This window comes from Lolium perenne, chromosome 4 (genome assembly GCF_019359855.2).
Source record: "Lolium perenne isolate Kyuss_39 chromosome 4, Kyuss_2.0, whole genome shotgun sequence".
NCBI classification, from domain to species: Eukaryota; Viridiplantae; Streptophyta; class Magnoliopsida; order Poales; family Poaceae; genus Lolium; species Lolium perenne.
Window position 1 is genome coordinate 132,605,604 of NC_067247.2, and position 18,766 is coordinate 132,624,369.

At 42.7% G+C, this 18,766-nt stretch overlaps 1 protein-coding gene and 1 long non-coding RNA gene across 6 annotated transcripts; both read right to left on the reverse strand.

The window, feature by feature from the left end:
• Nucleotides 1–1,789: 1,789 nt before the first annotated feature.
• LOC127293949 (uncharacterized) lies at nt 1,790–9,622 on the reverse strand. Of its 5 annotated transcripts, none has more exons than XM_071818786.1 (12): nt 9,027–9,615; nt 8,551–8,818; nt 8,343–8,405; nt 7,339–7,394; nt 6,096–6,184; nt 5,796–6,007; nt 5,447–5,644; nt 5,136–5,235; nt 4,437–4,523; nt 3,612–3,822; nt 3,191–3,293; nt 1,790–2,117 (listed from the first exon to the last, which is right to left on the reverse strand). In XM_071818786.1, exons 2-7 carry the CDS (start codon nt 8,808–8,810, stop codon nt 5,581–5,583), a joined length of 744 nt encoding a protein of 247 aa, XP_071674887.1. In that variant the 5' UTR covers nt 8,811–8,818; nt 9,027–9,615; the 3' UTR covers nt 1,790–2,117; nt 3,191–3,293; nt 3,612–3,822; nt 4,437–4,523; nt 5,136–5,235; nt 5,447–5,580. The 5 variants fall into 5 exon arrangements, with proteins under 5 accessions (XP_071674887.1, XP_071674888.1, XP_071674885.1 ...); XM_071818787.1 differs by lacking the exon at nt 1,790–2,117 and adding an exon at nt 2,131–2,610 and having other exon boundaries at nt 5,447–5,686; nt 9,027–9,622; XM_071818784.1 differs by lacking the exon at nt 1,790–2,117 and adding an exon at nt 2,131–2,610.
• Nucleotides 9,623–12,837: 3,215 nt separating this feature from the next.
• On the reverse strand, nt 12,838–13,651 carry LOC127293950 (uncharacterized). Its single transcript, XR_007846271.1, has 3 exons — nt 13,463–13,651; nt 13,153–13,337; nt 12,838–13,071 (listed from the first exon to the last, which is right to left on the reverse strand). It is a non-coding gene; the product is annotated as an uncharacterized lncRNA (long non-coding RNA).
• Between the last annotated feature and the right edge of the window lie 5,115 nt (nt 13,652–18,766).

The following is an 18,766-nucleotide window of genomic DNA, read 5'->3' on the forward strand; positions in this document are numbered from 1 at the left end:
GCCGAGGAAGCTTCGCCCAGATGGGCGGTCCGGCACCTTGGATAAGCTTAACGGCGTCGATGGCTGCTGTTGCGTTCTGTCTTGCAGCAACGTGTATGGGCGTGCACAGTGAGCGGGCCGGGTGGGCCGTGGCCCATCCAGATTTCTGGAAAAAAATTGATGTACCCCAAATATTCGTGGCCCAGTAGCTTCGCTTGTCATTGTCAATGATGAGCATAGCAACCTGAGCGGAGCTTCCTTTGTCCCCATTTTTTCGATAAAGAGTATATATTAATATCGTGGAGATACCAATTACATCTAGCCTCTGCAACAATGTCATGCCCTAATTAGTAAACCGTAAAACTCAACCAGCTAGGAGCTTTCTCAGCGTTTTGATCTTATGGTCCGTCCGATTCAATGTTTGAACGTCTCAGATCGTCTCGTTGTGTCTTTCGTGGCCATCTCCACCGTGCCATGCTCCCGTCTTGGCCTGCCCATAGGCTGCTTCTCCGGAGGTTGACCTAGGCAATCTCTCATTTGTTGGGCCAATTGGGCCAAACATGCTGGATATGACAAGGGTTCGTGTTCAGGCTGTTTTTTTGTCTCTTCGTTGCCGAGCGATGCGAATTCGATGGGGGCGGAGATGGGAGGCAACCCTAGACGCGCTCGGGGCGGCGGTGTCTGCAGTGCTCTCTCCCTCTCCACCTTCTGCTCTCTTGGCAGCAGGCAGTGATCGGGCTGAAGCTTTGTCGTTGGCAATAAGGAGGAGGCTCTTCAGTGGGGGTGCACGCGAGGGCCATGAATCCACAACGTCGGCTGCTACGCTTGATGTAGGTTCCCTTCTTTTGCTTGGACATATTTATTTCTCTCGATCTCGTCATGTTTTCCATGATTGAATTGGTTCTAATTCATGCTGATATTTGGTTATTTTGCTGGGAATATGGTGACCACGGCGATGCGGAGGAGGCAAGGCGATGGGTCAATGCATATGAGAGGAGGAAAAATCTATGGATCGAGGATGCACAGGATACAGAGGAGGTTTGAGCTGCGATGGCCTCTCGATGCTGTAAGAGAAGGAGGAGGCGGGCTATGAATGCTGGACCGCATCCTCCATGACGCTGTGTGACAGTCCACAACAGTCGGGTAGAGCCCTCTATAATTCTCCCCCCCCCCCCCTCTCTCCCCATTTCATATTGTTGGGCACTTAGGTAGGATGGCCAGGCGAGGATCCTTCCGCCTAGCGCACCAACTCAGGAGGATGATCAACTGCTCTGATCGTTCGATCTGCTTTCGTACTTTCCTTATGGTTACACAGCTGTTATTGGAGATCTTTACCGAAGTTGTGAAAGTCAGCTCTTTGGTAGATGGATTATAGCAAACCGAGAGTTATCATGAAGAGTTATATCACACTAGATGACCGGTTGCGCTATCGCGCAAATGACAGAATCAACTCAGAATTTAAAACATAAGTTTTAACCTATCTTACTATTAAGAACTTAATAGACAAAGTTAAGTATGTACAAAATCACCGGTAGATACATAGTCTTTACTCTTATGACAATGTCAAAGAGCTTGATTTCCCTTCCAAATCAATTCATTCCAACAAAAAAAATATTACCAAACTGTAGCAACTTTTGTATCATTTGGCAAGATCTGCTCCTGACAACATAATCTACATGAGAAAAAAATGTCTTAAATTTTTAGTTTTAGTGCCTAACATTACTAACGTGGACTTTTGGCTCTCGAGGTGCTACACACCCACCCCAAAAATTGTAGTAATTTAAAAAAGCTAAAAAAATGAATCTTCGTGGAAACAAAGGATGATCAAGTTAATACTCATAAAAAAATGTTTGGAAAAGAAATGATTCCTATGATATTCAGGGCAAAAAAAATTATGACGGATATAAAGTGAATAGTACCTAGTCATGGGGCATTTCGAGTTTTTTTTTACCCAGGATACAATGAAAGTAATTCCCTAGGGAAATATTTTTATACAAGTACGATACATGATCATTTTCTATTTCAATTTTTTTTGATTTTTTTACCCTTTTTTATTTTATTTTTCCAAGTATGGGGGTGTGTAGCACCCGAGAGCCACAATGCATTTCTCCTAACATTCCTCGCTATTGACCTTCCTTCTAACACAAAAAATGTGGAACTGATCAGTAGATATACAATCCTGAAGGAACAAGAGAAACAAAACAATTGCTGAATGTACTAAGTACATGGTTTCGTAATTGAATGGAGCAGGTTCAATTCCACAAAATGACTGATTCACAAACTATGGTAGGCAGAAACATAAATGACATGTTTCAGCTTACCAATGTGGAAATAATATCACTATATCAATATTCTGAAAAAAGGAAAGCAATAACAATCAACAAAGCTGAATTCAAAGACAAAGGGGCACACCCGCACAACTGAGCAGCATACATGATCAGGTGATATCACCAAAAAAATCCAGAAGTCAACACAGAGACCAAGTTAGGGTGCGTGAGTTTTAGATGATTTTGAACAAACTCAGGAGCATGCAAAACTTTTGAACACCCCATGGCTCCACACCCATACTTCTATCCACGATTCTCATCCATAATTTTCTTCACATAGGGTTCTATAATTTCTGCATCAGTTCTGCACATAAAAGAGAAGAGATTTACAAACCTATGGCTTAATTTTAGATCGCTCAACTGTTACTATGAGAGATTTAAAGACTGCTAATTTACAAACATGGGGTGCAGCTCTAGTGTGTTAAGAAAGGGATTCTCTTTTAGTATGTTAGAAATTACTGCTAACACAAGTTGCATTTTATGAAGAATTACTGAAGACAATTCTATCTATTCCTTTAAAAAACATTAAATATACACTGCTATAGAACTATTAGCGCTAGATAGTGCTTGATCAGAAGATTCAGACAAAAAAGAGTCAAAGATCGCCCGGATAGAAGATGATATTCTCATACACAATCAGAGAGAGCAGAAGATGCATATGGTAGGGTATAATAAGTCATCTTAGCATAATTAATCTTTTCAAACCACAAGTAAAACTACAGGTTAAAAGAGAAACAAATTCTTAATGGATATGCCCTGTGGCTTTAAAACTTTCGGCAAACAAGAGCATCAAGTGGCTTTTAAAATGCACAACACATGATAATGTGATGAATTAAAATGTGTAGTGTAAGCAGTAAGTTGAGGCAGTATTGGCGTACATTTACCTTCCCATGTCACCGAAAATAATGGAGTAGTAGTATCTACAGGGAGGTGCTGTGAAGATTTAGGCTTGCCCCATATAACTTTTCCATTATATAGTAGTAGTATCTACAGGGGGAAAATTGCGTTGTCATAACAATAGTGATGGCAACTGAGATAGCTATTTGGAAGGCAAAATTTGTTCCGTACACAACGAAAGGGAAATGGGCTAAAATACCGCCTCATCAATTCGGAGCTCTTTATACGTGCAACATCAATTCCCTTGTATACTCTTTGAAATGAACAATGCATTTAGTAGTACAAAGGAATTTAATCACTGGAAAGGTTAATTAAATTGGCATCCTTGCCTTTTGTTAATGTGCAGGTTGCATAAACAGATCAGATGCCAGTATATGGGCAACAAAAGGATATGAGACTGGGTTGTACCTTGTTTAACTGAAGAAGCCTGCGATTTTTCTCGGCAGCAGCAGCAAGCAGGAGCGGTGGCTGGCGGCTTCAGCTCGGGGAAGACACGTATTTTGCTCCGGCAGCAGTAGCTCCCCGTCGCCAGATAAACACTGTAGTACAGGCCCATAGGATAAACTGATCCTAAGGTAGACTCCAATCCTACGATAAGCATTTGTTCACCTAGAACCTCCTGTGCAATTCATAAAGTTTACATACACAAAGTAAGCATGGTGAGTGATTGCCTTGGACTCCATACTGTCTTTTTATCTTGGAGAAGAATAGGGCACTAATGTTGTCCTCAATTTAGCAAATATGCCTTGCATTAAGGTTAACTACATCACGAATTGCTTGTGTTTCACTGTTGGCGTCGACTATCGACTCAAGGCGTTGCCGTATTTGCCAATGATCACATATTTGCAGAAAAAAGCAATTTTAATATCATTAAATTTATTTTTGGCATTCCTCAAGGGAAATCCCATGCTTAGTCCTACCAAATCATCATGCCAAGGGTGGCACTGAAGCAACACAATAGCAATATGGATGAAATGACATAAATCCCATGTAATATATTAACCAAAACACTGTAAATAAATGAAAATTGTGAAGCACAAAACGAATCATGTAATCAGAAAGCTCCATTACATAGCATAGAAAAACAGTACTTGTCCGCATAATACGAACACCTAATTTCTACCTAACTTTTGTACAACTATGTTTGAGTTTCTTTTTTTCTAAGAAACACAATTTCCATTTAATATGATCAAGAAACAAAGTTAGCAAAGCTGGAGACATAGTTTATCTTACCAACATTGGGTGAATCTGAGGTCTTGCCGGTACAGAAAGAATCACTGTCCATAATACTTGGAATGAAATGCATATCCGCATTAGCACCTGGATATTAAAATAACAAGTTAAATACTAAGTAAGATACCTGGATGACTGGATGCAAGTCAAAATCACTGTCCATAATACTTGGATGCAAGTCAAAATCAAAGAAACTCACAACCTATTTTAATGGTCACATCCTCTCAGTTTAAAATCCTTTACAAAAGATAAAAAATACTAAGAACCCTATAATACACCTAATACTAAGGGTACGTTTTCTTCAGTTATTTCCTGTGTGCAGACAAGCTAAAGATTGAGTTAGAGTACCAAGTTAGATGAGCCCTTATGCAACAAGTGATCCAGGAACATACACTTCTACCACAGAACAACACATTTAAATCATCGAAAATAAAAGAGTGAAAATATTTTTTTTAGATTATGACTACGAAGGCCAAATGCTTCTGATTCTGACAATGCAAAGAACAGCTAACCTGCACATCTACTCAGTTTCTAGAAAGACATTATAACAGGGAGTGCAGATGCAAATAAGCAGCGATGCAACCTGTGCATGTAAGCAAGAATAAGAAGGGTCTACTACACCAGCGGTCACATTCCGCTCTCGGAAAAAACCACAATACCACACATAAACCTAGATATGAGCACTCTACGAGTATATACCTTAGTCACTCCAGAGAAATAGCCAAGCACCAAAATCCTAATCATAAAAACCCGCCACCATTGACAGCTCAGCCAACTCTACACCACCGTGCTTTTCAAACTGGAGAACACAATAGAAGGCAGGGTCTCAATAGTCAGTAAGATTATGGAGTCATGATTATTGCGGTTGATTGGTAAGAACAAATTTCAAAAGAAGCTAGGTTTTCCACGATGCAAATCTTGCCACTGAATTAACAGAACAGGCCACGAAAAAACTAATGGATCAAAATTATGTGGTGCTTAATCTCAAAAAGAAGATGGGAAAAACATACGTGAAATCCTCATGGTCAACACCTAGTATTAGATCACCAGCATGAATCGGCAAGATCACCATCGCTGCTCAAATGCACCCTCAGGTATACGCCGGCGTGGACGCCGGCGTCCACGCCGGCGTCCACGCCGACATTCAGTTGAGGAGCGCAGACAACAAGGATGACAAGATGTCTGAACCAAGCATGTGGTGGGAAAACCTACAAGCATTGAGGCCACCTCATCTTAGCCATGATCACATCCTGAGATACAAGAGAAAGAACACAACCACAAACTAACATCTCAAATCGAGATGAATCCTTCTAAAAATCAAGAAATAGGAGAGGCGAAGGGGCGGTGTTTATTGCCTACCTTGCCCCTGTGAGACCACCAAGCCCTGCCATGAGTTGGAAGAAGAAGCTCAGCTCAGAAGGGGTGAGGAGGGAGATGTGCTCATCTTCGTGAGGGACAGAGCCGGGCCAACATAGCCCCTCCCTGATCCTCCAACTCCGTCGCTGCACCGCTTCTCTAGCTCCCTCCTCCCTGCTCGACCTCCAGAACCACCTATCTCTCCCGTACAGAAACTGATATAGTCTAGACATCAATCAGTCTAAACACATGAAAAATAAAGTTGGAAGGGATGGGAAATGGCAGCCCATGTGAACTAATTACCTGGCTGATATATTTTTGATGTTGATATATTCTAGGCTGCAACATAAATTTAAGAAGTTGATATGCTCCAGTATACTGTACTTGATAATCTGCAGAGTCCAATATTACCATTTGTATTAATATGCAGCAGAAGGGAAGAAAAACGCATGAAAATAGCAGAAGGTATTTCAAGGACATGAGACACACACTACTTAGAGGACAACTAAGAAAATGATATCGACCATCATGTAGTACAGAAACCAAGTATTCTCTTGATATAGATCAGACAAATATAGAAAGAAGCAGACAATAGATGCAGCGGAGCCACATAGTCAAGAGAGAATAATGGTATCTTTGCCATCTTTACTCGCATTAAAAAGGAAGATAAAGATGGGAATCCTACTCGATCCAAATATCAAGAATACTTTCAGCTGAGCAAGTATATTGGACAACCAACTAAGAGCATCAACAAATCAAGCAATTCACTGACAGAAAAGAGAGAGAGGTGTAGTACAACTCCAACATAAAGACGCCAATGGGAAAATTGGGGAGCCCAGTTGTTGCTGTGAACATCGCTAAAAAAATGGCTCTGGAAAAAGGAGCCTGTTTCTTTTCCAACCAACTTTGGTAGGACAACAAATTAATTGAAAATTATTAGGTATCACAACCTTTCTACTAAATCAACAAAACAGACGTGCATGTACCTAGCAGGGTAAAATTCCCTTTTCCCGCGGATCAATATAACAAAGGCAGCAAGAAGCCGATGCATGAAGCCACTGTTACTCGCCGGCATGAAAATGAATAAGCACTAACTAATACATGATTACTTACAATAGTGAAGGAGCAAACTGAACCTGCGGCAAGGTGAGCTCATCAGAAGGTTAAATGTGCCAATTTGAGCTCCTTGCATGGAAGATGAGAAGAGGAAAACTGACATGCATACATTTTGAAGTGCCACCAAGTGCAAACATTCTCCATATTAATGCTTTCAGGGACTGTTACTCAATACAAATCTGAATGCAAAAAGATACAATTGGCGGTCAGCTTATTTGACTCTTTGAAATACTCCTTATATGCCACCTAGGAAAATCCATCTCTTCAAATAACCACACATGCCAATGTCACTCATGAAACTCTATGCGGCCTTATTACTGTTGCAACCCGTCAACACACGAAAGAGGATATCAGGTTACCAATATCTAAAAAATTAGACAAACATGTAAGTGATAGGAAGAATCAATCTTGGCCCACTGACAGAGCATACCAAAGAAACAAGATGTAACAAAACTGCTTGCACTTCTCAACCCATGGAGAAAAGACCTGAAACGGTATTAAAGTGCATATACAAGTAAGAGCATGTAGGATTACAAAAATAGCACATAAGCTGCTGAACATTCACCAAGATATACATGATAAAAGAGGAGAAAAATAAGACGAGTAAACCACATGGTACCTATGCGTCGCTGACACCAGGAAACATGTCTCAAATAGATTAAAACAAGGAAACGACCGTCAATGCATGAAAAAGGAACAATTCAAAATTACTTACAATACGGATGTGGACATAACAGTACATTCTCTAATCTCTAATGTTGTAAAATGGCAACCCGGATGCACCGACAAGCCAGACAACCGCCGGTGGTAGTTGCCTTCCCCACCCTATTTTTCAGGCCAAATGCATATGACATTATTAAATATGAAATGTCTGGATACACATATAATTACTGAACTATGCTTCTTAAACAAAGCATGGCATCCACTTTTCAGGAAATAATTGTGCCTATTATTCAGAAATTCCATCATACAATTTATACCTAAGTAACATGACGTAGGTGATGGTGAGCCTTCTCGCTGGAACATGAACTTTTCATGCTGGCAGAGATCCTCCGAGAGAGATCTGTCATACCCGAGGGGCTCATTCATGTCCGAGAAGAAATCGAGCAGCTATGGCCAAAAAATCTAAAGGTAACCAGACAATAACTACTTTGTCCAAGGTGCTATGGCGTGCAAAATGTTGGCATGAACACAAAAAAGCACAGAACCAACCTTTATACAAGGTATGAACAAAGGGTGGGCTAATGCTATGCAACGAATAGTTTAATACAGTATTATTTTAGTTCAGAGCTCAATAAAACAGATGACAATGCAACCAAAAGCGTTCTCAGTAGTAACAAATCTGGGAGAGAGAAACCATACTATTCATATGTCCTTGAAGTATTAAAATCATGCGGTATTATGGAAAGAAAATTCAAGAATCTGAGTGCTGACCTAGGACTAAAAAAACCTCTATCGCTGCTCAACCCTTCCACACCACTCTGAAACATACACTCTCTGCAGCAAAAACAAAAGGTAACCAACCAAACTGAGTACAGCCAATAAGCCCAAATGAACACCCGATAACTGAGATATTCCAAGCCGTAGGAAAAAAAATCTGAGCCTCAAAGGCTACAAGTTGCCAAGAAACATAAGAAGAAACCTCGGCGACAGTAGCAGGTTGTGGGCATTGTGTTTGACGAGGATGACGCCACGCACAAAGTCGACGAGCCTGCAGTCCTTCTGGTGGGCAATGTACGCCGCCATGAGTGTGCGGATGGTGACGAGGGATATGAGGAGGCCGGACCTCCGAGCCGCCTCATCTCCTAGTGCTGGAGGCGGCATAGCGGGCTTGCGCAGGACATCTACCAGACGGTGTCCTCCATAAGATGGCTGAAGCTCGAGATCAGCGAGCGAGGGCATGTCATCACCTGATCCATTGATTGAACAAACAAATCATACACCTTTTTTTCACCAAGTTGATTCTCACAAAAGGACCCTAATGCAACTGGATCTCTTCTATCTAAACCCAAATGCAGCAAACCACCAAATGCAGCCCAAGAATACTCGCCGGTGTGAACCGAATTAGCATCACCTCCAACAATAAAAAGCCAATAAACGGAACAAATCCGGTGGTACCTTTGGTCTGTAGCAAAGGGGAATAGGGAGATCCATCTCCGCCACCTCCTGGTCGTCCTCCTCCTATGCCCTGCTGTGTGCGATGGGCAAGCTAGAAGACGAGCAGGACAGCAGACGGCTGCGCACGGAGGCGACCAGGTCGGTGAACGGAGGCAGCAAAGATGAGCAGGTAGGTAGATCCACACCCGACATCCACCTGGCCGCGAGCTACTGCTGCTCCAGCACCACAACTCTGCCTCCAGCTGCCGCTCGTGCTGTACCCGGCGCTCGACCTCCCTGCCGCTGCGAGGATGCACGTAGGGGAGCGGAAGAGGAGATGACAGGAGGCGGCGCAGCCACGGCGAAGGAGAGGAGCGGCAGCGCATCCTCCTCTGCGCGCGCGCTCCTGCAGCGCATCTTCCCGGTCTCCCACGCGCGACCTCTTCTTCGTATCTTCTGCCACGGAGATGGTGGAGACCGAAGATCTCGATCTCCACCGGCGCGGAGATGGTGGCGACGAAGAGCAGCTGAGGAGGGGTCGAGGATTGGGGAGGAGAGGAGGCCTCGAATTGGGGAGGAGAGCACGTCACGGATTGGGCAGTGGCCATCCCGATCTAGGGTTTTCACTGTTTCACGGAATAACGACTGAAACGAGCGACGCGGACGAGCGCCGGCCGCTGTCTCTTGCTGCCGGTCCCGCATAAAAATGGGCCCAAGCGTCATAGACCATTTACGAACTGCGGCAGGTAAAAGAAAAGTTAGTGCAACGGACGGCTGAGGTGAAAAGTGGGGGAAAGATTTTACTGTGCAGGGTAAATTGGACGACCACGATGGTTTTGCCCCTTTTGAGGCCTCCTGGAGGCGGGTACTCTAGGAACATTTATAGAAGGAATTCAGCTTTCAAACCATTTTCCACTACTGGGTGTGGTTGTAGGTGGTGTTCAATCAAATGGTGTGAATTTCTTGTAATTATTTCCCCTGGTTAAAGTTCACAAACTCGAGTGCTGCAACAACCTGACATGTACACACCCACCTCCCTGTTTTCAATCCAATACTTAAAGCTTGGGCCTTAAGATCCAATTAATGGAATGATCCAACCATAGGAAGAACGCAGGGAGGAGCGAATTCCCCAAATACATTGCAGATCCGTAATTCCGCACCAACCCCATGAGATCTACTACCTAGGAAAAAACCATGGCTATCAGATAAATGACACGAAGAAATGAATAGATTAAACCTGAAAAACGAATCCTGTGAGTGAGAGCGAGAAGCTTGGGCGTTGGGTGCGTAATCATGTAGCCTGTCGCTCAGTATTTTTGGTGTTTATGCAACTACTGAAGGATATTGTGACAGATCTTGAAGGGGAATGCAATAGGTTGCGTGGGGAGATCGCCCAGTGGCAGAAACTCCAGAAGGAAACCTTGGTGTGCTTGGAGCTGGGCAATGCTTGCTTCGAGGATGCGGTTGCCAAGAGGCACGAGCTACTGCTTGACTGCGAACGTCTCCGCGAAGAGAATCTAACTCTAAATGGAAAGCTCAATCAGGCTATGGATGACTCCGTGTAGAAAAATAATATGAGTTAAACTAGCAAAGAAATAAGCTAAATTAGGAACGCCGAAAGAAATGATGATATTGCTAACCCTTGCATAGAATAAAGGACCCACACAGTTAAAAAAGAGAGAAGAATTACAGAAAATAAAGAGATCGAAAATTTGAAACAACGACACTGACACCACCAAGACAACACCAGAAGATCAGATTTTCCATAAGCGACGTCTTCAAGAAAGAAATAGTGCCCAAACGCTGTCGTCGCCCGATCATAGATATTAGGTTTACACCCTGAAGAAAGGTCTCCCTCTCAAAATAATGCCTTCAACAAGAACATTGCCACGCACAACCAATTAAAACCAGACTTTGGATTTTCACCCTGAGAGATAGAACTCTGAACTTCTCCTGTGCAGTCGCCCCCACATACAAGTCGATGTTTGAAGTCCCGAAGCTCCAAGCCAATTCCACCTCACCACCAAGATCCGACCACCATTGCTCTTCCACCGATCTCTGCTTTTATGACCTTCTCCGCCAACACCATGGAAAGAAAACGAGCTCCATGGTATGAAAAGCTAGCAGAGCTTCGAAGCACTCCCTCTGAAACCAAATGGTCAGATAAAACATGAGTGCGCCCGACCAAAAACACCCAATCCAGAAATCTTCGGGCATTGATCGTACAATGAATTTCGCCGGTAGGACCTTCCGAAACACAACAATCCAGCCAACCCGGTGGGAAGAAGCTTCCGACCGATCTTCACTTGGCGCGAGAGAAACCCTAGGATAGCTACCTTTATTAGGCAGAACGGCAGCCCCCCCTCGCCGCCGCCCGCAAGTCGACCTCATCAGCAGGAAGAGGAAGCCGCCACCGACCACAGACTCGTCGACGAGCCATCCGCCGCCACCCCCAAAAACCGAAGAAGGCCACCAACGTGAGTCGTCAGAAGGAGGGGGTGCAGAGGACTCACCGGCCACCATCAGATCTGCAGCCTTCGGGGTCACCCCCGCCAACCAGCGCCATGGAAGACACGGAGCCGAGATTCGACCACCGTGCTACCCGCGCAGCCACAACTTCCGCCTCCTCTACCGCGAGATCCTGGGACCGCCGCCCCGACGCTGCGCTGGTGACCAACGCCTCCGACTAGGCCGGCATGACGACCTCCACCGCACCACCATGCCTCCAAGACAGCTCACCCCCACATCCTTCGGCGGCAAGGGCGCCGCCGCCACCACGTCGATCTCGCGGCAGTGGCGGTAGGATGTGGCTCGAAGGGGAGCCTTCCGGCGGCAGTTAGGGTTTCCTCGGGTCACCCCATGCGGGAGCGACGCGGGGTCAGGGCCCCTTTCACACTATGGTGTACCATGTGATCTTCTGCTCCTACCATCCGTCCCCATGTCTCCAAGGATAGCAGAATGTGGAAAATGGCGACCAAAAGCCTAGCTCCCGCTGCTGCCCCCTCCTGCCAGGCCCTCGGCCATACATACCCCTCACCGTCTTGCCCCCTTCCGGCCTCCCCCACTGCTCCAATGCGACTAGGCCCCAGTGCCCAGTCTCCGCCCTCCCGCTCCGTGCCTATGCTCCTCCGCAACTCGCCAGATTCGCTTGACCGCTCCCTCGAATTCTCAGCCGGCCACCGCCCAAGAAAGGTGCCCGTTCTCATCCAAACATCCAAGGCCACAACTGTAAGGACCAATAGGGTAACATGCAACAGCAGTTCAGCATGTATGCTATGTGTGTTAATGTAAATTTGTGAGAATGTTATTGGTAATGTGAAACTGCCTCTATAGAATATCAAATTGCCCTACTATTTGTGTTGATGTAAAAAATTATTGGCAGTGAATTAAATTGTTGTACATAACTAGATGACACCCCTCGCGTTGCGGCGGGAAATTTAATCCAACATAAAATTCATACAAATTATGCATGTATAAAGGCATCACCGAAGCATAGAAGAATATGGGAGGGAAGAGTAGACGAAAGCTGCAGGTTACCAGATGGAAGAAATATAAACATAACCAACTCCTGACCTTGACGTTCGATGTAAGCAAAATTTTCAACAATTTTGGTAGGTATGTTGACCTGCTATATTATGCTCTTTGTACACATGGGTATATATACAGATAAGACGATTAGTTGTGAAATGCAACAGTAAAGACAGAGAGAAGCCTTGGGTATCACTGCTTTTAGTCATGCAAATATGCGATGTTCGTAAAGTGTGCAGCGATATGAAGGAAATGCAAATAAATTTAAAGCGGATTATTTCACTCTTAAATTTTACATGGAAAATGATACACCGCTGATAGCCAAAGAGTGGCTGTAATTTGTCGTTCAGACATAATTTCCAGAAGGGAGTTGACAATTTGACAATGTGCTTCTTCTTCTGATCTCCTCACTCATGGAATGCACAAATAAATCAGGAAAGGTAGATTCCATCAACCGTACGTTGGCGAGAAAACACAGCAATCTTGCCCAGATTAATCATGACCTAATGTAATTTGATTTCTCCAGTACACACCATATCTGAGTAGGAAAAGACAACACGTAGTATGATTACTTGAAAAAAGATAACAATAAAAGATAGGGGTAAGACTGGAGCATCACCTAGAATAGTATCCTCGTGGAGACATTGATCTGGTCGTCTCCTTAAGCTAGAGAATGGTGGCAGTCAAACAGAATGAAGTGTGATAGACGACTAATAGTTTAACAAAACCCACGCCTATAAGGATCTTTACATGTTTTCTCAGCATTACTACTCCCTCGCTGCACAGTGCGGCATACTGTTTTTCCTACATGTTGAATGCAATCAAGCAAATACTCGAGCAATTAAATTTTAGTCCATATGCAAGCAAATAAGAACGATCAAAGGAGAGGAAATTAACATTTTGAAACTAAGATCAGGAGAAGGTGGAACCTCTAGATCACGGAGATCACGGAAGCAGGCTTGAACGCTTGAGCCAGCTGCCAAGGCCGTGAGCGGATATTATTTGCCATGCAAGATGCAGGTATGATTGGAGGGTTGAAATCTTGAAATAGAGAATCCGGAGTGGATCCTGATGGCGTGTCCATGGCAGGAATAACCAAGAGAAGTTTGATTGAAGAAAATGAAGGAGAACGGGTACATATGAGCTGGGTACGTGAGAATAAAAAGGTGTCCGGCCGATGGCCTCTCGCTTGCCTCAGCAGTTGCGCTCACCACTATATCACTGAAATGGAAGATGAAGCAATAGGTGGGGTAGGCGATGCGTTCGTTGAGTGTTGTTTGGTGGGTACAAATTGATTAACCAGGGAAGATATTAAATCATGGCGTCATCTGGAATGCAATAGCACGAATTAAAGTCGGCATGACTTTAGTTTGCTTTCGCTGAGTTGCCGCTTTGAATAAGTGTAGATGATTTGCTTTTTAAAATATAAGAAATGGAAATGATGATGTGGCATAACTGCATGTTGAGAGAAATAGGTTAATGGGGATGAACTTCTTAGTTATATAGGATTAGTGATTTATGTTTATAAGCAACAACCAATTCTTCACACACACACACACACACACACATATATATACTTCCTCCATTCCAAGGCTTAAGGCTTATATTTTTTTGGAAAAATCAAAGCAAGTAAAGTTTGATCAAAATTTTAGAATAATCTATCAATAAATATGATATTTTGTAGATAGCACATGAAGAAATATTTCATTATCTAGCTAATAATATTAATTTTGTATTTGACATGTTAATGATTTTTTATAAAAACTTAGTCAAACTTAATATAGTTTGACTTTCTGAAAAAAATATAGGCCTTAAGCCTTGGGATGGAGGTAGCACACGCTATTTGACTTCCTGGAGGCAGAATATTATTTTGCTCCCTAGCCAGACTTGCGTAGGCGCATCCGTACCACCCACCAGCCCGTGCGCTGAAGCGGACATAAACTTATGTCGCATGCCATATACAACTAGTTGAATACCCGTGCGTTGCTACAGTTCAACAAAATTAGACCATACATTAATCAAAATCATTTTTAGTAGGATTTTATTAATTTGCATATACTCTTCCCGGTTCATACTAATTGACTCAACTTTGGTTCATACTAATTGACTCAACTTTATCTAGATACACATGTATCTAGTTAACAAGCACGCTGTATCTAGACAAAGTGGGATCAATTAATTTGGATTAGAGAAAGTATTATTTTTTGGCATCTACTTGCTCCCGTTGACTATCACCCACACTCTTCAAATTTGTTTCCTCTTTACACATTCAAAATAATGCTAGTGGAACTTACATATATACTCATGCTTGTGTAGGTTTGTGCTGATGCAACCTCAATTTACATCCTTATGTTTTAGTATATGAGTCAAATATAACCATTTTTGCTTGTGGATATACTGTGGCCTTGTTCTTATATAGATTCCAATATTCTTTTAACAACAGATAATTTGTTGGCCAAGAAAAGCAAAACACGGGAAAACTCATATATGAAACGATAAATGAAGCTACTGGATTGAACCAATAGTTTCCATTTCAAACTTTGACATTATACATGTTGAGTGATCATAAAAAGTAATAAATTTTCCGAAGAAACCATATAGCAAACTCATCTGTAGCTATTACACCAGTGGATATATATGCCCACTATGGCATCCTATATGGATAAGGAAAACAATGCTTCAAGTTACTGTTGTAAGTAAGGATTATGAACCTTATCAATCATTGACCATCTAGTGACCATCAAGTGCCCATAACAAATCTATTAAACATTAGATTCTTACTACCGTAATTGTTGACGTGGCAGCTGAAATGTCACCAATTTTGTGACTGGCGATCTCATAGGAATCATCAATCTTTGTAGAGCATCTTACTTCATACCGAGGGGGGATGATCTTGGAACCATTCCTTATCATGAGTGCAATTGATACTGGGATGGCTAGATCAGCTACCATAACAAGATCCCTTTCGTTGCCACCATTTTTGTCATCTAAATGCAGAAGAATGATGAATAGTTAACTTTGTAGAAGTGCGACAAAGCTGAATTTGTTCATTATATCAATTTGAGTGACAAATAAAGTTGCTCCCTAGACATGTGAAAGAAATGCTAGTACATTTTAACAACCCTAAAAAATCCAAATAGTTATTCCAAACAACGTTTAGAGTCTTCTTTATATGAATGTATTCTACTACTTATTCCTTGGCAGAATAGGCATGTGTGATTCACCTTGTCAATGTACAAAATAAGTGAATAACGGAGGGTGGGTGTTAATAGAGTTATGCACATCTTTGAAGTATAATTGTGCATGTTGTTGCATCCATAAGTAGGACCCATGTCCAAGAGTTAATTACATGCATGATAGAAAATATTTTTGTTCAAAAAATTATGTATTTATGTTCTCTTACCTTTCCTTTGCGGAATAAATGCATAGCACATTCGGTCGATGAGGAACCTTTTATAGACAAAAGTCTCATGTTTCCTAAGTGATTTCAACACTGACATTTCAAAGGAAGTGGAAGATCTATTTAGTCCTTCCAAAAGAGAACCATTTTGTTTTCTCCTTTTAAAGTATAATTCCCCATCATCACCAATTTCATAGTATTAATATTGCTAACACTAACATAGCTTTGCTAAAACCTGAAAAATGTAATTCAGACAAGTTGACTAATTAATAAGGGAGTTAATTTATGAAATCCCACGCCACCATAAAAAATTACTAAAATTATTCTTGAAGAGATAAAAGGAAGGAGAAGAACCATACCATGCATTAACAATAGTATGGGATGATAAATGTGAGACGAGAAGAATACATTCCATTTGGTGATCCCGATTAACCGGTCCTCATAAATAAGCTCCAAAATATGGGTATATAAATCCATCCACAAATCTGAACCTATCCAGAGCTATTATTGTGGATAACATAAAAATAATCATGCAAAGTTTATCCTGCAAAACAGTACACATATTTCTAAACTGCATGATACTCCCAACACACAGTTCAGGTGGTGTCTAGATAGTCGTGTGCTCAAAACTAAAAAAAATACTAACCAAGACCTAAATTGGGGCATGGAGTGGAAGGAAGCAGAGGTCTCGTGACCTCGCTTGATAGGAACGTCACATGTGCCTCCTTAACCCGGAGAAGCTTCAGGAACCAGGACCTCCCAGGCGTCAGCCTCAAGACACGTGTTGGCCTCTTCCTTAGTGACTACCTCGAGCTAAATAACTGATGATGAACGAACTTGATTTTACCTGATACAAATAAAGCCAAAATTAAAAATTAAACAACCATAAGCCCCATGCGTCCAGTCCTTATTTATAAACGTAGTGGGCATATCCTAACGGAAATTACCAACAACACACGAGTACACCAAATGATTCAACCCCGCGCAATCACTTCTTGAACATCCCTAATTGCAACTCTTCACCAATGAATTTGCAAACCTAAGCCAATGCAAAAAAAAAGGCAAATCATACAAGCACCATATCAAGGAACATGGTTTAATGATATTGGAATCACCAGTTTGCTCTTCCCCATCACCACTTTGGCTGCTCGAGTTCACGGGACGAGCTCACAACTTCTTGTGGCGGTACCCGCTTCGGCAGACGAGGGCCTAGCTACTCGTACGTCGTAGTAGGTTGTGGTTGCGAGGAGGAACCAAACCGGCACGGTAGGAGGCTCCACTCCTCTTCCACATCGGAGGCTAAACTTTGTGGCCTCCCAATCCCTTCTCACATCTGGCGTGAGCACCATCGTTGAAAAGGTAAATTATACTGTAGCAAGGTGATAAAGGAGACATTATTTCTAGGTAATTGATTGGATATAATTGATTTTGCATGATGTGCGGCCAACTTGTGCGTTACGCTCCATTGGAATCGGATCCCAGTGCAAAACAAATCGGTGACATAGAGAAGATCCACAAATCAGCGCTGAAATCGGACGCAAGGAGAAAAGAGTTCTGAAGAAAAGCGATATTTTTTGGTAGGATGCATGCGGATGTGGTAGGATTAGTTAGGAAAGAGATTAATTATATGTATCTTATTAATTGTGTATCAAAATCCTAGATTTTTGGGGTTGTGCGGTAATTTTTGGTGCTTGATTACAACGATTGATACCCCCATTGATATGTGATTGATAACTAATAAATGTGACTGATTTTTTAAGAGTCTTTGTGTTAAAAGGAAAGAGCAGATTGTATCTCGATTTTGTTTTGGCGGTGGAATAGACGAAAGAGCGAATGGTTTGGATGCTTTTAATGACGACCATCAAACATGTTGAGTGTTGGAATCTAAGATTAGTGTAATAGTACTCTAGTAGAGTCTAGAATGCTCTAGGGGTATTGGAGATTAGTAGTAGTCTCCTAGGAAAGTCTAGAATATTCCAGTAGTGTGCTAGAATCTAAGTTAGTTTATTAGCAAAGTCTAGAGTATTCTAGGGAGTGTTAGTATAGTAGTAGTGTCTAGACTATTCTAGTGTATGAGTTAACATGTAAGCCTAAGTTGAGCTATATATATGAGAGGGTGTGGAGGTCCAAGTGACCAACCCATCCACAATTTCCCCAAAAGCCTACATGGTATCAGAGCTAGAGGCAGTGATGGTGCGTGCTACGGGCTGCCTGTGGTGATTCGGTGGAGTGAGGTGGAGTTCCGCAAAATCCAGGGGAAATACAACAGACGGGCAGAGGAGTGGAGTGCTGCCTAGGTAGAAGTGTTGATGTGAGCTGCTGCAGAGGTGCGGAGCCAACCATCTGCAGCGTTCGGAGTGGTGGTGAAGGGAGCAGCTGGGTGAGGTGCAGCTGCTTGTGGCTTGCAGTGAAGAGGGAGAAGCAAAGGTGCTGATTTCTGCGTGTGCGAGTAGAGGACAGAGGAGAGACCTAAGCTGCGTGTGCATCCAGAAGAAAGATCCAGAGGGGTCGAGAGATCTGCAAGAGTAGGTCAAATATAGCAGAGAAGAGAAGAAGCACATAAGCTGGTTTGTTGGTGATTTTCAGCAATATTGATCAATGGGGGAGAATCAAACAATTGAGAAGCTACTTGAGAAAATGACTCAATTGCTCAAGGAGATTGAGAAGTTGAGACAATCAAGGGAGAGTGCAGAAATTCCAAAACAAAGTGGAAAAACAACTATCCTAGGAAATTGTGTGAATCTTGCACAAACAGAAGAAGCAATCTCAAGTCAGGCTCCTGCATTAAATGGAACTTGTTCAAATTGGATTCTGGATTCGGGAGCATCAGCAC